Source organism: Tupaia chinensis, unplaced genomic scaffold (assembly GCF_000334495.1).
Source record: "Tupaia chinensis unplaced genomic scaffold, TupChi_1.0 Scaffold000270_2, whole genome shotgun sequence".
Taxonomy (NCBI): Eukaryota; Metazoa; Chordata; class Mammalia; order Scandentia; family Tupaiidae; genus Tupaia; species Tupaia belangeri.
Window position 1 is genome coordinate 2,419,375 of NW_006159751.1, and position 17,610 is coordinate 2,436,984.

A 17,610-nucleotide genomic window follows, 5' to 3' on the forward strand; every position below is an offset into this window, starting at 1 on the left:
AAAGAGAAAGACAGACAGAGAAGTCAATCCCCAGTGGGCAGGCCATTTCTCCATCCTGTGAGAATTTTAGGCACACAGTGACCTGCTTTTCAAACTGCAGAAACAGGAGTTGAAACCAGGATGGGCCATGTGGGATCTGGCTCCCAATGCTTGGGCTTAACTGTTGCTTAATCACCTCCAGTGTTTTGTTTTGTTTTGTTTTTAAAGACTGTTCAAAATAAGGCTGCCTCAGCCCCTGAGCTGGAACTTCACATGTATGCCACCTTACCTGACTCTTTTTAAGACAAATTCCCTTTATTTTGCCCAGGCCAGCCTTGAGCTCAAAGTGCCCCGCCTCAGCCTGCCAAATTGCCGGGATTACAGGTGCACGCTACGGTACCCCCGCTGTGGTTTTTCAGTTGATGTTTGTTTGTTTGTATGGAGGTTGGTTTGGGGGCTTTCACAAAACCCTCATCATCCACCTCCTTCTCTGTTTGCTTTCCAGGTTGATAGCTCTGAGTTCTTTCGCCTTTAAAATTTCTGTTTCAGTCTCTTCCTTTTCAGGCAGTATATTACATCTGAAGGGTACATGACTGCCTTCTCTTCTGAAGATCATTAAGTCTTAGAGGCCTAGAGGAGAGCCAATTTTCCTGTTCCTATGGCACTAAAATGAGAAAGGGATCTTGCTTATAACCCTTCTTGTCTAGGGACATTAAAGCTTCCTAGTGGTCTTGCCACCCTTTGGAATAAAAAGGAAGAATTTATGTTGCCAAAGATATCCTCTGTGCTTCTGACCTATGCGAATTCTTGTCCCCTTGAGGGTACCTCTGCTGTGACAATAAAGGCAGTCTTAGACTGGGGTTATTTAGAACTAAAAGTGGCAGTGGTTCTTTTTTATTAGGTTTTTGAGAGACAGAAAAAGTGAGAAATCACACTTTCGGGGTAGGGGGGAGGCAGATGGCCATGCCACACTCCCTTTTCCTCCATTATCCTCTCAGGACTTTGGGCGCACACACATGTACCTGGTAAGACCTTTGAGCCACTGGGTCTGGGACGCAAATAGCAGCCAGCCATATGGAAGACCAGTGCCCCAGCCACCACACCACCTGCCGGCCCAGCAGGGGTTACTTTAGCATGCTCAATAGTGCCTTACTGTGGTGGCGACCATTGCCAGGTCACACTTCAAACTGTCGTTCAGCACCCCACAATGCACTTGTCTCACCTCCTTCCATTGTGTTCTTTAAAGGGTGGTTCTTCCTCCATTTGAGTCCCAATCTACCTGAATGACTGCTGGTTAAAACTATATAAATGGGCAGCTACCTGCTTCTCTTCATCCTCTCACTTACGAGGGTCGTAAGGTCGGGCCGATCGTGCTCGCAGACTGTCATGGTCGGCACTCTGTGCACTCTGCCCCTGCGAAGCACCATAGCGCTCTCCTTGCTTTCCCGCGCCTGCCCTGACCTTGTGCTCTCACCACGATGTGGCTCTCCAACTATACTCCTTGTCCCCTTTGCATTTTGTTTCGTCTCTACCTTCTCCACCCTCTACCTTTGTCTGACTTATTCCTATTACTTCATAAACTTCTAAATATGAACACTCCTTGCTTCTCAGCCAACCTAACGACCCTTTCCCAGGACATTACATTTGAACAGTTGGTTTCTTGCCGTGCTTCCTTGTGATAAGTGTTTGTAATGTAAGAACTTTGCTTAAGCACATTTTGAGGTAAGACCCATCCCACAATTAAGTCCCCCCTTCCATGGAATCCCCTAAATAGAGGAAGCAGATAATCTTTTCATGCCTTATTTAGTGAGCCTTTTAAAAATATTTTAACCTTGAAGTTAGTTTCTGCATTGTCTGTTATTACATAGTGAATGAAAGAGCCTAAGCACCTCTCTAATAAAGATTTTCATGTTCACAGGATACACCCAAAGAATCGCACTCCAGTCTGCAGGCTGGGTCTCATTGTGTAATACTTCAGAGACAGTTTAGGCTGTGTGGGCACCACCCCCCACCACCGTCATGGCATTTCCTGTGATTCTTTAAATTGCTGATAGTCCCATTTATCTGCCAGAACCCACCCACTTCCAGGGTTGGCCTTTTCCTTCCTATTCCTTATGAGTGTGAAGTCTGAGTCGTAGAAAGTTCAGATCAAATAAGTTGTACTTGGTGTTCCTCTAAACATTAATGATATTGTTTGGAAAACATTTATACAAGTAGAGGCTGCTGTTAGACTTATACTCGTTCGGCATATTATAAGCTTCTTGAAGGTCAAAAGACAACATTTTACATAGTCGAATCTATATTCCCATATCACCACCCACCTCACTGAGCATAGTACCCAGCAAACATTAAGTATTCAATTAAAGCATTCAAAGCATTTGTACCTGTGAGTCATCCATCTCCAAAAAATGTTCCAACATCTCCAGTGATAGTTTTCTAATCCTGTAACACAGAGATTTTATCTACTTATTTATTTATTTTACATATTATATATTTGATGTTAGGCCAAATTTCTCCCAGCTTGTAGTCTTTTGTAGTATTTGTTACTTTAAAATAAGGGACCAAAAGATGGTATAATGGTTATGTCATTAAGCTCCTGGGTGGTCAACCGGCAGTTTAAAACCTACTCTGGGCATGTGTGCACAAGTGCCCAAAATCCTGAGAGGAGAATGGAAGAGAAGAGATTGTAGTGTGGCTATCTTCCTCTGTCTCTCTGGCAAGCACACATGCCCTGTAGCAAAAATCTCTCTTTAAAAAAATAAATAGGGACCAGCAATTAGCATAATGGCTATGTCACTGGACTCCCATGTAGCCGACTGCGGTTCGTGTTCTGAACCCGGTGGTTTAAAGCTCACACCGGGCACGTGTGCATGTGTGCCCAAGATCCCAAGAGGAGAACGGAGAAGAAGGGATTGCAGTGTGGCCCTCCCCCCCAGTGGGTGATTTCTCTTTCTCGCTTTCTGTCTCTCTGTCTGTCTCTATCTGTCTGGCAAGCGCACGCACCCTATAGCAAAAACCTCTCCAAATAAATAAATAAATAAATAAAACAGCAACTCTGATTTTTTTTCACTTCTATTAAAATTTATACATTTATTATAGCTTTAATTATTCAAAATCATAGATTAAGGAGTCAGACTCCTTCAGTTCTTTATTCCACCTTAGTGCTTTTCTAACTTTTGGGACATTGACACACAGTGAAAAATAAACTTTTGGGGGCCAGCAGATGGCATAATGGGTACATCGCTGGACTCCCACAAGATCGACCATGATTCAAGTCCCAGACCCAGGGACTTGAGAATCACGCCAGGTGCATGTGCGTGTGTGCCCAAAAATCTTGACAGGAGAATGAAATTGCGGCGTGGCCATCCCCCTAAGGGGTAGTTTCTCACTTTCTGTCTCTCTGGCTAGTACACACACTCAATAGCAAAAAAAAAAAAATCTCTCTTTAAAAAAAATTAAATAATTTTTCATTGTGCCTCAAGTGATATACCAACACACACACACACACACACACACACACACATACACACACCTGTATTATGTTACTGGAAGAAAAGTTCCTCAAAACAATACTCATCTTCTGATGGTCAGTACTCTCCAATATTTTCTATTCTATTTTATTTCATTTTTCAGCTACTGATTAAGACCTGCTACATTTAAATTCATTCTACAAAGTTATTTTTGGAGGGGGGAATATCTATATTACTCATTCAGCTAGCATATTCAGTGCTTACTATATATTATTTACTGTTCTTCATTACTTAACTAGCTTTGTGACTTCAGGAAAGTCACACGTGAATGTACAGTTTCTTCTAAAAACTGGAGATAATAGTCATGTCTCCTTCAAGAAGAATGTGTTAGGATGAGATTAGATACATAAAGACTCAGCACACTGCACGGTAATACATGTGTGTCAGCACCTCCGTTATTCTGCTGTCATTTATTAAAATTACTTTGATTTGAATGCCATCCATTTCAGAAACTATATATAAAACAATACATTACATAGCACTTAATGTTTCCTTTAATTTTATGATATATTTACATTTTTAAACTGTCTAGATATAGCAAAATATGCAGATCTGAAGTGTTTAGTGTGTTTTAGCAAATGCACACATCTACAATCCACACCCCTCTCAAGACACAGAAAATTCTCTTCACACCAACCCAGTCCGTCATCTCTCTATCCCTAGAGGGAAATCACTGTTCTGACTTTTTTGCACCATTGTTTAGTTTTGTCTGTTTTACAACTTTACGTAAACCAGAGTCCACATTCTTCTATGTCTAGCTTTTTATTGTTGTTACTCAGTACAATGATGTTTAGGTTTCTCAGTGTCATTGTATGTATCAGTGATTTGTTCCTTTTTATTACTGAGTCATATTCCATTGTATGAATGTACCACATTGTATTTATTCTCTTGTTAATTGATACTTGATTATTTTGGAGCTGTTAGGCATAAAGCTGCTGTAGATAATTGTGTAACAGATGTTTTCATTGTAACTAGATGTTTTCATTTATTTTGGATTTATACTTAGAAGTGGTATTACAGCTAGATATGTGTCTAACTTTATGAGAATGTTCTAGATCATTTCCAAAGGAATACCATTTTATGCTCTCACCAGCAACATGTGAGTGTTCCAGTTGCTCTGTATCCTTTCTGACATTTGATGTGGTTGGTCTGTAGTTCAATCATCTACTGGCTATATACTGATATGTTATTGTTTTAAATTACATTTCTCCCATTACTAATGATTTAAACACTTTTTTATGTTCTTGTTGGTCACTCAAATTTTTTATGAAATTTTTAAAGACCTCATATATGTATGTGTGTGTGTTTAATGAGAGAGCATAGGAGGGAAGTGAGATATATAATAGATAGGTTTTTGACAGGGTCTCTCCAAGTCAGGTGATCTGCCTGCCCTACTGCCCCAGTCAGAAACACAGGAGAACACGATTATCCCTGACCTGTTTAGGTTGGGCCAGGAACCAAACCTAAATATATGGGCCTCCCATATAGGCTATCACAAAGTGGCACCCTCCTGCTTGCATCACTGGGACTGAGTCATTCTCGTGGTATTTTCAGAGATGTATAGCCTCCTGCAAAAAGAGAATTGGATCTAATGCTCATTAAAAAATATATTTTAGGGAACCAGCAGTTAGCGTAATGGCTATGTCGCTGGACTCCCACGTAGTCGACCGCTGTTCGTGTCCCGGACCCGGTGGCTTAAAACTCACGCCGGGCGCGTGTGCGTGCATGCCCAAGATCCCGAGAGGAGAATGGAAGAGAAGGGATTGCGGCGTGACCATCCCCCCTGGGGAGTGATTTCTCGCTTTCTGTCTCTATGTCTCTCTCTGTCTGTCTGGCGAGTGCACGCGCCCTACAGTGAAAATCTCTCAAAAAAAAAAAATTTTATTCAGTCCAGCTGGTAGCCTAGTGCTTATGTTGTCTGGGTCTCACATGGCTGACTACGCAGTTCTATTCCCAGACCTGGTGACTTAAGAAACTTGCCAGGTGTGAGTGCACGCGTACTCCCAATTGGAGGAAAAAGGATTATGGCATAGCCATCCCCGCTTGGGGGGGGGGGTTTGCTTTATTTCTCTCTCTCTCTCATGAGTGTGTATACCCTATAGCAATTTTTTAGACTTTTTTAGAATTGTTCATTTAATTTTATATTTTATTATTATTTTTTAATTTGCTGTAGAGCACACGCACATACAAAAAAGGGAGAGAAAGTAAGAAAATAAGTTGCCAGGTCCAGGACTTGAACCACTGTCGGCCATGTGGGAATCTACCACCTTAACCACAACACCACCTGCTGGCGCCAGCAATTTTTTTTTAATTGTACTTTTTCATTTGGGACAAATGTACCACTTTGGTGGGAATTTTGATAATGGAATAGTCCATGAATTTTGGGGACAGAAAATATATGGGCGATCTCTGCCTTCCACTCAGTTTTGCTGTGAACCTAGAATTGCTCTAAAATACAAAGTATCTTAAATGTTATAGTTTAAAATCCTTTATGTTCATAGCATTCTCCTTTCATACATTTATTAATTTGTTCAGTACTTGTTAAGTACCTATATACATTTTCTTCTGAACGTCAAAAAGTTATTCATGGGTTCCCAGTCCAGAATGTACCATGTAAATTTTCTCTTTTTTTGGAGAGGTTTTCGCTATAGGGCACGTGCGCTCGCCAGACAGACAGAGAGACAGGGAGGCAGAAAGTGAGAAATCCCCTCCACCGGGGGGGTGGCCACGCCACAATCCCTTCTCCTCCATTCTCCTCTCGGGATGTTGGGCATGTATGCACACGCACCCTGTGTGAGTTTAAGTCACCTGGTCCGGGACTCGAACCGTGGTCGACTACATGGGAGTCCAGCGACATAGCCATTACGCTAACTGCTGGTCCCAACCATGTAAATTTTCAATCACATATACAGACTGAAAAAATAAAACAGAAGGGAAAAAAAAAAAAAAACTTGACACATTTTATTTCAAATTAATTCAAATTTTTCATAGACTTTGGAATTTGAATGTTAAAGTAGTTACATGTGCTTTTTACCCATATTTTTATATTATCAACAAGCAGCCTAACTAGCTGGAAGTGCCATACTTGTAACCATTTCTACTCAAATTAACCATTTTCATCTTGAATAGAATTTAGTGTACATTAGTGAAGCAATAAATGATTATCTGTCTTTGTGTAAATAATTGTTTTTAAAAATATCTGTGGTTCCAAGTTGACTCCAAAGGAAATCTTTGAAGCTCATTCTACTTCAAGTTGACTCCAAAGGAAATCTTTGAAGCTCATTCTACTTCAAAGTCAGTCAAAATTTTTTCAGTTTATTTATTAATTATTTTATGTCTTAAGAAGAAGAGAGAGAGAAACAGGCTTCCTTGACAGAATCTATGACACCATGATTCTACCCGCTTCCCCCTCCAACCTTCCCAGTCTTCCAGCTACCTCTGGATCATTTTCATTGATTTTTTTTTTTTAATTTGCTAGAGGATATATGCACTCATGGAGAGAGAAAAAGTGAGACAGAGAGAGGGAAAGTGAAAAAGTCCCCTTCCGGGGGAAGGATGGCCACTCTGCAATCCCTTCTCCTTTCTCCTCTCTGAGGATTTCGGGCACACAAGCACACAGACTCAAGCTGCTGGGTCCAGGACTTGAACTGTGCAGTCAGTCAGTGGGATCCTGCCGCCTTTACCACACCACTGACGGGCCCAATTGAAATACTGTTTAAGTCATGAAAATTTTCTCTCTTTATAAATCTCAGATTTATTTATTTTCAAAAATGAAAGTTTGATTCAGATGAGGCTAAATCTCTTATCAATATCATCAAATTTAAAATCGAGTACTTTTTCATCAACTCAAAAGGAGTTTCCATGGTTTAGCCTCCATAGCATAGCAGGTGGGCACTCTGCAGAGGAAACCAGATCCCACTTGGCCAACTGCATTTTGAATCCTAGCCCTGGTGCCTTGAAAAATTCTGGGCATGTGCTCCTGTGCCCATGATCCAGATGGAACGGAGACATGAAGGAAGAAGGATTGAAGCGTGACTAGGCCCATTGGGGTGGGGGGTGCTTTCTCTCTCTTCTCTCTCTCTGTCATGCATGTACATGTACCTTCTGACAAGAGAGAGAGAGAGAGAAAAGGGATTTCCGGAACAGGTGTGCCTTGTAATGTTATCATCTTTATCCAGACGATTGCTTTACTTCCAGTTGCTCAGGTACCTTTTCATACTTCATAGAAAATAGATTCAATTTGTATGTGAAAATGATTCCTCTTCAGCATGTTTTTGGTAGCATTAACAAAAACCATTTGGGAATCATGTCCCATTGTCTTTCTGTTGTTCCTTAGGGTAGAGGTATTTTAGATTTTTTTAAAGACCCACAATGTTTACATTACTGATTACTTTAAAATTGTCTGCTACGTGGCAAATGTGCGTCCTAATGCAGTTATGGTGCCAACTTGAGTCTTGAAAATAAAGTCTTGTGGTTTAGTGTAAATTCAGGCTGATTAAATGGGCCTTAATTCTTCACCTTTAGATCTGGGTCTGGAATCACTTTTCATGTTGGTGATCGTCCAAACAATAATGAAAAATTGATGTCCTACTCAAAGATTAGACTACACACACACGTGCCACACCGGTATAATGGGAAACAGAGGAGAATGCCCCATATTTCATATTCCTTTCGAAGTTACTAATAAGAAAGCTGGAACTTTTAGAGAGTAATGTATGACAGACTCTAAAGGTATTGTGTGACATTACGTTCACCTTTAAGTAGTGGTGTCTCGCATTGAGTCTGTGGCAGTAAAACTAAATGAGTAATAACCGATTAGTGTATTTTGTTCACTATGATACCTTTTGTCTGAATCTTAAGACCATCATGTTTTCTGTCAATGCAGAAATTTCTGTTCAGTTAAAAGTGTATATTGCCATTGAAGTAAAAATGTAATAATTGTAAGAAACTGATTTTAGCTTAATTAAGGTATTAAAACTCAGCCTTGGCAGTTTTGGATATAGGAACTTGGTGTTTAAACTTTGACCTGAGATATAAATGATTTAGTGGTAGCATATCTACCTAGTCATTCACCTTGTGGTAGCCAGTCTCTAAGATAGTCCCCAGTGAGTCCTACCTCCTAGTATTCACACTGTGGGGTAGTGCCCTCCCGCATTTACCAGGGTCAGGCCAGCCAGTGGCATGGTGGTTAAGGCAGCTAGATCCCACATGACCAACTATATACAATTTGAGTCTCAGACCCAGAAACTTGAAAAATACAATGGGTGTGTGTGTGTGTGTGCCCAGAATCCCCAAAGGAAAAATGGAGACGAGATTACAACGTGACCATTGCTCATGGGGAGTGCTTTCTCACTTTCCTTCTCTCAGTCTCTGTCATCTCTGGTGAGTATAAATACCCTCTAACAAATTTAAAAAAAAAAAGTGGTGGCACGTTACTTCCAAGATTAGGTTATAAAAGACAAAAAGGGTGGCAGCAGATGGCATAGCAGTTATGTTGCTGGATGCCCACTTGGCCGACCATGATTCCAGTCCCAGACCCAATGGCTTGAAAATCACACTGGGTGCATGTACATGTGTGCCCAAGATCCTGGAAGGAGAATGAAGGAGAAAGGATTACAGCCTGGCCATCCCCCCAGGAGAGCGATTTCTCACTTTCTTTCTTACCGTTTCTGTCTCTGTCTCTCTCTGGCAAGCACACACACCCTAAGGCAAAAACCTCTTAAAAAGAAAGAAAAAAGGGACTAACATCTTGGTGTCCCTGCCTGCATCCTACCTCCCCTCTTTCTCTTTTTCTCCTTGTCACCTGCTCTGAGAAAGCCAGTACTTGGAAGGAACCAAGACCTATGCCAACAGCCACTTGAGTCAGCTTGGAAGTAGAGCCATCAGCCCCAGTCACAGCTTTGGATAGCTGAGGCGCTGGCCAGCAGTTTGCAACCTCATGAAACCCTGAGTCAGAACCACCAGCTAAGCCCTGCCCAAATTCTTTTTTTTTTTTTTTTTTTGAGAGGTTTTCGCTATAGGGCACGTGCGCTCTCCAGACAGACAGAGAGACAGAAAGTGAGAAATCACCCCCCAGTGGGGATGACCACGCCGCAATCCCTTCTCCTCCATTCTCCTCTCGGGATCTTGGGCACACACGCACATGTGCCCGGCGTGAGTTCTAAACCACCGGGTCCAGGACATGAACCGTGGTCGACTATGTGGGAATTTAGCAACATAGCCATTACGCTAACTGCTGGTTCCCAGCCCTGCCCAAATTCTTGATCCTCAGAAACCATACGAGATAATACAGTTTTATTATTTAAGCTGCTAAATTTTGAAGTGGTTTGTTATGCAGAAATAGATACCATTACACACTTCCATTAAAGCTCTTCATTATTCAAATCTTTTAATATCTGTTTTTGGCTATTACTTGCACTGTTAAACCCGTAATCCATACAGTTCACTTGGCTGAGTCATTAAGTTGGTTGAAAAATACCATGTTCTGGCTCTCATTTTCCAACCCAATGTTTGGTATAATAAACATAGATTTTGAAGTCATCTTTTTATATTGGGTCCTATATTAGAATGTACTTAAAAGAGTTGCTGTGTGACAAGGAGCCTTGTTTTTTTAGATTATTCCACAGATTCTTTGCCACCTATTTTATATAAGTTGTAATTACTACACAAGTGATTATAGAATTACTATGAAGTATTCCAAGAGAAAACAGACAGCGTAACAACTGTTCTCATGCTGAGACTTCACCAAAGACGCTTCTTGTCTATTACTCGTAACTCTGTGATACTTATTAATTATACAGGATAATAACAGTGTGTGTTTTAAAGAGCCATGTTTTTAGGATTAGTTAACTATACACTCAAACCTGAGATACAGCTTCTCAGCAGATCTGATGTCAAGGTCATGAATCGGAGTCTCCAGACTCCTACTCTTCCATTCCAGTGCCTCCATGGTATTCTGAAAAAGAAGGTCAGAGAAGTATCTGGGTTTACTTTTTCTATTTCATTTTTGTCCTGCTAAACCAATGTCTGTAGCAAATCATTCCTTTACCATCACTGTCAACTCAGAGATAGTTATCATGAATAAGGAACATGGCAGGAAAGTGGAAAGCCAACTGGTCGAGAGACTTTTTTCTCTTTTTCCTTTAAGTGTTTTCCTAAACATGGATTTGCATTAACTCTTAGGCTATCAATCTCATGGGTGGGTGTGTGTGTGTGTGTGTGTGTGTTTGAGAGGTTTTTGCTATAGAGCACGTGTGCTCGCCAGAAAGACAGAGAGAGACAGAGAGACAGAAAGCGAGAAATCACCCCCCAGGGGGGATGGCCACACCGCAATCCCTTCTCCTCCATTCTCCTCTCAGAATCTTGGGCATGCATGCACACGTGCCTGACGTGAGTTTAAGCCACCGGGTCTGGGACTCGAACCGTGGTAGACTACATGAGAGTATAGCAACATAGTCATTACGCTAACTGCTGGTCCCTATAGCTGAATTTTAAAAGGCAGATGTTCTCAATAAAGGAAAATATTGATAAGCCCTATGTTGTTTCACACTGTTGTTTATAAAACGTAACTAGCTTTTTTGTTTTACTTTCACCATGATTTAAAATAATAATAAAAATGGCTAGTTGAGGAATTAACCTGTTCTTTGTTTCTCCTCCCTAAATGGACTGGAGGTTATTCTGAAATGTTAGGAGTCCCAGCCTCAGTGATACAGGCTATGGTATATACTGAACAGCAGTGCCAAGACCACAGGGCCAACCAAGAGTTTGGATCTTGAGTCTGTCTGAAAGCATGCCAGGTCTATACACACCTAAGATCCCGACAAGCTAGAAGGAGGAAATCACAGCGTAAGACACCCTATTCAGGGCGCCCATCCAAACAATGATACTTTCTCTCATGAATGAAATAAATAAACTTTTAAAAAGGAAAAAAAAGAACCAGCCACTGTCACACAGTGATAAGACAAGTGCCCTGCAAGACTAGAAGTCATATGGGCTACTGCAGGTTTGGGTCCCCCATTTTGGCCTGAAAACATGGCAGGCTGCACATGGGTTCCCAGGATTCTGAGGAGCTAGAGAACTAGGCAAAGGCAATTGTAACATGATAAGACCTTGTCAACCTCCTTCTCTCGTGCGTGCTTTCTCATGCACACGTGTACCTTCTATCATATTTTTTTTCCTTAGAATTTTCTTTTTAATTTGGAGCAAGAAAACCTAGGATTCTATCTTGGACTCTTATCTTTCATACCTCCTCTCATTTTAATTCTCTCCACTTCTCTCTCTATCTCTCTCTTTCATCTTAAACTGTATTTTGTCTGGTACTCTCACACACACACACACACACACACACACACCTATAATAGGGTTAGAAGATGGTAACTTAAACAGATTTTTCTCTTCATGTTTCTAATATACGAATATTGTCCAAATATTCCAATAACAACATAACTTAAGATGGTTGTAGTCAAGCCAGAAATAAAATCCAGGGCTTTTAACTGTCCTTTGAACATTTGCCAACTGATTGTCACATAAGGCTAAAAGGTTGGTTAGCCTTAAATTGGGACAGCCAGTGAGGAAGAAAGCCTCATATTTTCAGCACTGAAACATACTTCCATGTTAAAGAAATCCCATGTTTGCTTTATTTTCTTAAGGATTGTTTTAGAGAATAGCCATTAAATTGCAAATTATCTTTTCCTTTCAAATAGGTTCTTATTTGTGGATATTAATGCTAAGAAAACTACTGATAAAAAGTTTTTTAATGGATGACAGTTTTCATAACGATTTAATTTGAAAGCTTGAATTGTACAGTACTTTATTATGATTTTTGAGTTCCCTCAACCATGTCCTCTTTATTTTTTTAAATGTCTCAAAAAACTTTCATATCCATGTAATGATTGTTAATGTCACTCCTTTTATGTGGGTGTAATATCTAATACTCATATGTACTGGGTTGTTGGAAAAGTCTTAACGCATGACTTTTCTGATGACCCAATAGTAGTATTTGAAGCTCTTCCTAGATGACATAAAGAAAGAGGGAACCTTAAGAGAGTGTCTTTCTACCCACCTCCTAATCTGGAGACCCCTGCTTGGCCTAGACCAGACACTGTAGCCCTAGACCACCTACATTCTCTTTTCACCGTCTTTCTCCTCTCAAAGCTCGCCAAGCCCTGAAGATGATGAAGGGAAGGATGGGCCATCCACTGTGGCACGGTGGTAACAATGCACAGCAATGCTAAAGCCACATGGAGGGTCCCCGTTTATGTTCCAAGGTCTTCCTGTACACACCAGGAGCACATGCGTGTGCCTGGATTCCTGGCTAGCTCAGGCTGAGTATGGATTATGACATGAAGACCCTGTTGGAGTGCCTGTTTCTCTGCCTCTCTCTCCTTTTTTTTTTTTCCCCTCTCTCTGAATAAATAACTGTGTAATTTTTTTTTTTAATGTAAGGATAGAGGGTAGTTAGCAATTGAACAAAATAAATGAAGGAATGGAATTTGGCTGCAGGTAGAGGTTTTTGTCTGCACCTCTAATCATGATTGCCTCTGCCCTCTTGATCCATCAACAGTTGAGTGCAGTTTCATATGTACAGATCGCAGGTAGGCCTGGATTAGAATGTGATCATACTTATTTTTAGCATCCTTCACATATCCTCTGGCACTTTGTTTGGTCTCTATGTAAACTCATAAAATTATCACGATTAACATATTTTAGAAATGCAAATGCCGTAACAGAAAGAAAACAGGCACAAGTGCTGAGATGAGTATTCGTAAGTAGACATAAGCAGAGGTAGTAAGTATGGTGGCTAGGAACACGAACTGTGGAGCCAGGCTGCCTGAGTTTAAATCCCAGTTCTGATAACTGCCTAGATGAATAACCTGGAGCAAGTTACTTAACCCCTCTGTTTTCTCACATAACACTGCCTTATAGGGCTGTAAATTTTTTAAATAACTCTTTAATTTTATTTATTAATATTATTATTTTATTTCACCGGAGAGAGAAGGAAAGTGAGAAAGCAAGCCAGGCATGGTGATGAGTAGCTATAGTCCCAGCTACTTGGGAGGCTGAGGCAGGATTGTGACACAGGGAAACCATGTCTTCCAAAAAAAGAAAAAAATGTAATACGTAGCTAGCACTCTTAATTATTAACACACAGTCTTTCTGATGTCTCAAGCTGATTTGTAGGCAGAAGGTTACATTTATACTAATAACCACTACCTTTAACGTATGAACTACTAGATAGCAAATCCTCTCCTCAGTAGTTTTTTATTTTTTTTCTCTTTCCTAGGCTCAACACAGAGATACTTTCATTGAAGAACGCTATGGAAAATATAACATCAGTGATCCCTTAATGGCTCTACAGAGAGATTTTGAAACACTGAAGGAGAAAAATGATGGTGAAAAGCAGCCGGTCTGCACAAACCCTCTGTCCATCCTGAAGGTGGTGATGAAGCAGTGCAAGAACATGCAGGAGCGCATGCTGTCCCAGCTGGCTGCTGCCGAGAGCAGGCACCGAAAGGTGAGTTTGCTTGGCTGGTGTGCACTACGTAAAGCCTGCAAAGATGACAGATGGGCCCGGCTGAAGTGACTCCCACTGCTAAGACAGTACCTTGTGGGTTGGGACCACCTGGAAGTCCGGGTTTGATTCCCAGTCCAACCTAAAGTCTGGGCATGGTGACATGCGCCTGTAATCCCAACCACCCAAGAGACTGAGGCAGGAGGATCACAGCTTGAGGACAGCCTGGGCAACATAGTGAGACCCTATCTGAAGGAGCCAGGTGTGGTGCACACCTGCAGTCCCCACTACTCAAGATGCTAAGGCAGGAGGGTCACAACACAGCAAGACCTTGTCTTAAAAACACGTCGGAGGAGACTATAAATAAGGATGGGTGCTTTCTTGTCAGCTGCCAGTTTCACAATAATTCAGTTGGGTGCAGAAAACCCCTTAGCTTATAACATAGAGCCAGGAGATAGAAAAGCAAACACTAGTTTTTCCAAATGTTAAATTAGGAAACATGCCAGACACATTATTTAAGATGGTATTTAATATGTCACTCCAAAACACTTGTTATGTTTTTTCAGCTCTTGATCATCAGAATTTTAGAAACAAACTAGGGTTTGGCCAAGCTTGCAGCCGAACGGCCCATTCGCTCTTTGCCTACTTAAGTAATAAGTAGAAAGACTAACAGGTATTTAGGGAATGCTGTATCAGAGAGAGAAAGAAAACTTACCTAGCTAAACACCAGAGCCAATAGATTATTTTCATTTATTCTTAGTTTTGAGTTTCACTACATTTTATTGCTCATGAAACCATAAAAAGTCCCTAGAGTTGTTTACCCTAAATCTGTTCTACACTATTAGGAAAGTTGCGTGTGTGTGTGTGTGTGTGTGTGTGTGTGTGTGTGTGTATTTGGTTCCATGTCTAACAGCTCCTAAGTGTGTGTGTGTGTGTGTGTGTGTGTGTGTATTTGGTTCCATGTCTGACAGCTCCTAAGTTAGGAAGGCAAACCTGTGCTTCCCTCTACCTCATCTTATTGGAATTCCAGTGCTTGTTCATTTATTCACTACTTGTCATTTACTGCTCATACTTGGCCTGAAAAAGATGCTAGGCTAGAACCTGCACTTTTAAAAGCTGTCAGCTTAGATTTCTAGCAACAAGAGGGGTATCACTGCATTTAGTAAGAAACATTTTAATTTGAAAAATTGGACTAACAGCTGTAAAATTTGATGGGCCTTAGTTCAGTTTATGGCTTACCTGCATTAGAACCATCTGCTTCATCACATCTGATAAATTGTCCAGGCTCCACGTCTTGCCTGTTATCTTTTCTTTTCCTTCATGGAGTCCAAATGAAAGGCCAGAGTGGAGCTTCTTACCTGTGGATGAGCCTTACAGAGGTTCTGTAATCCCCTAGAAAACATACAGAATGTCAAAAGTTCATCCATTTTTGTGAGAAGTGCACTATTTCCGTAGCTTTAATGAAATCTCATAGTTGCCTAAGACCTAGAGAAACTTTACCTCTGGTCTAGAATGAAGTAATCTGAAAATATTTATACCATAGTTCAAAAGGTGTCATTGGGAGCCAGCAGGCGGCTGGATTCCACATGGCTGATTGTGCGGTTTGAGTCCCAGAACTAGCAGCCTGAAAATCACGCCAGGCACATTTGCAGGCATGCCCAAATCTCAAGAGAAAAATGGAAAAGGGACTGTGGTGTGGCCATCCCCTCTTGGGGGTGATTTCTCACTTTCTTTCTTTCTCTCTCTCCCTCTGTCTCTGGCAAGCACACTCATCCTATACCAAACTTAAAAAAAAAAAAAAATTAATGGATCAGCATTAGTTGCCTAAATTCTTCCTTTTTCCTTTTGTTTTTTTTAATTGCCAGAGGGTACAATGCTCACCAGAGAGAAAGAGAGAAAGGAAAAAGCCACAATCTGCACTCCTCCTTTTCTCCATCCTGTCAGGATTTGGGGTATGCGTGCACACATGCCCAGCATGTTTGTTAAGCTGCCAAGTCCCGGATTCAAACCATGTGATCAGCCATGTGGGATCTGGCTCCCTTAACCACCAGTCCATGTGGGCCAATCTATTAAGTGTTTTATCAAACTAGAACACTGACTTTGTTAGAGATCACATAGTACCTGTAGGCTTATACTAGGTTGTTGGGAAAGTCGTGACATATTTTTCTTCTATGTTCAGTTTTAGTTTGCCCTAGAGAGTCCTCGATTTACACCTGTTACCTTAGTATAGTTGTTATTTGTATTAATTTATTTATAATAGAGCTTGTGTATATGCACGAGAGAAAAGAGAGACACCCTCCAGGGTCCAGTCACACTGCAGTCCCCTCCCTTTAGTCCTCCAGCCCTTCAGATCCTGGGCACTCACGTACATGCCCAGCACATTTCAGGCTGACCAGGCTGAGGACTCAAATCTCAGTCACCATGAGGGATCCACCTTCACTTGAACAGTGCTTTACCTCTGCATCACAGAGCGAGCCTTTGGCACAGTTATGAACAATACTTTGACTCTAAGAAATGTTCTCTTCTGAACAGTAAATTATGTGATTACTCTGCTTATAATGAAAAATATAAGAGTTTCATAGTCTTCTCATCCTCCCAAAATTCAGAGGCAGTCACTTTTATCTTTTAGACATTGATTTTGGTAGCTAGTCTCCATGTTTCTAAATAATATACTGTTCTCTCCTTATCAGTTTTAGATATTTATACTTCTTCTGTGATAGTTGGATATATAGTTATATGACACCCCACTTCCATTTCCTCCCCATCATCTTCCCATAACAGACTAACCCTCTTTCCTCACCCCTGTTCTCTGTCACATCTAGTATTCCCAAATCCCGAGCCCGTCACATCCGGTTTCTTCAGAGGATGAGCATCTGGCTGAACCCAGGCAGTAGATCCCTCACTGCCAACGTTCTGTGTGTAGGAATAAGGTTGAGGGGGACAGAGAATTCTAAAAATAGTTGGAGCCAGTCCTTCTGTTTTCTCTCCCATTTCGCCCCTCCTCTGCAGTGCCTGCTGCCTACAGGTTCCCTCTCTCAGAGCTCCGAAGAAAAATGGCTTCCTGCCCCTCTTCCTACCACTCCTCCAGCCTTTTTCCTTCTTCAAAATGTTATTAAAATGTGTCTGCTAAAATCTTGCTATTTGTGTTTGTGGGGTTTTAGTCTTTTCATTCCATTTCTCTAATTTTAGAGGGCTTGTAGAGAGAGAGAATGACCTACCACCTTTAGTCAAGTCTTTCTGTAAGATCACAAAAATAATGTTTTAAACCAGGAGGAAGTCTACAAAATTCTTTTCATGTTTAAAGTGTGTGTTGTTTATCTGTCTTTATTCATGGTAGAACACATACACTCACCTGTGAGAATGAGAGAGAGAGATGAGCACTCTCTGCAGGATCTGGCCACACCGTGATCCCCTTCCTCCAGTCCTCCAGCCCGTTGGATCTTGGGTGCGCACACACATGCCCAGCGTGTTTTACACTGACCAGGGATTTGAACCACAGTTTTATATGGGATGTGGCTTCTTTGCATTGCATTATCACTGTGACACAAAGCTGGCCCTCATTTTTATTTTTAAAGTGTTGTTTAGTGTCAC

At 41.2% G+C, this 17,610-nt stretch overlaps 1 protein-coding gene across 1 annotated transcript in view; it reads left to right on the forward strand.

Annotated features, from left to right (window-relative positions):
- Positions 1–17,610, forward strand: part of CTTNBP2NL (CTTNBP2 N-terminal like) — a 51,397-nt gene that overhangs the window by 26,162 nt on the left and 7,625 nt on the right. The window contains exon 3 of the mRNA XM_006149595.3: positions 13,792–14,022. Within this exon, the coding sequence (XP_006149657.1) occupies positions 13,792–14,022 (231 nt within the window). The remainder of the gene's footprint in view (positions 1–13,791; positions 14,023–17,610) is intronic.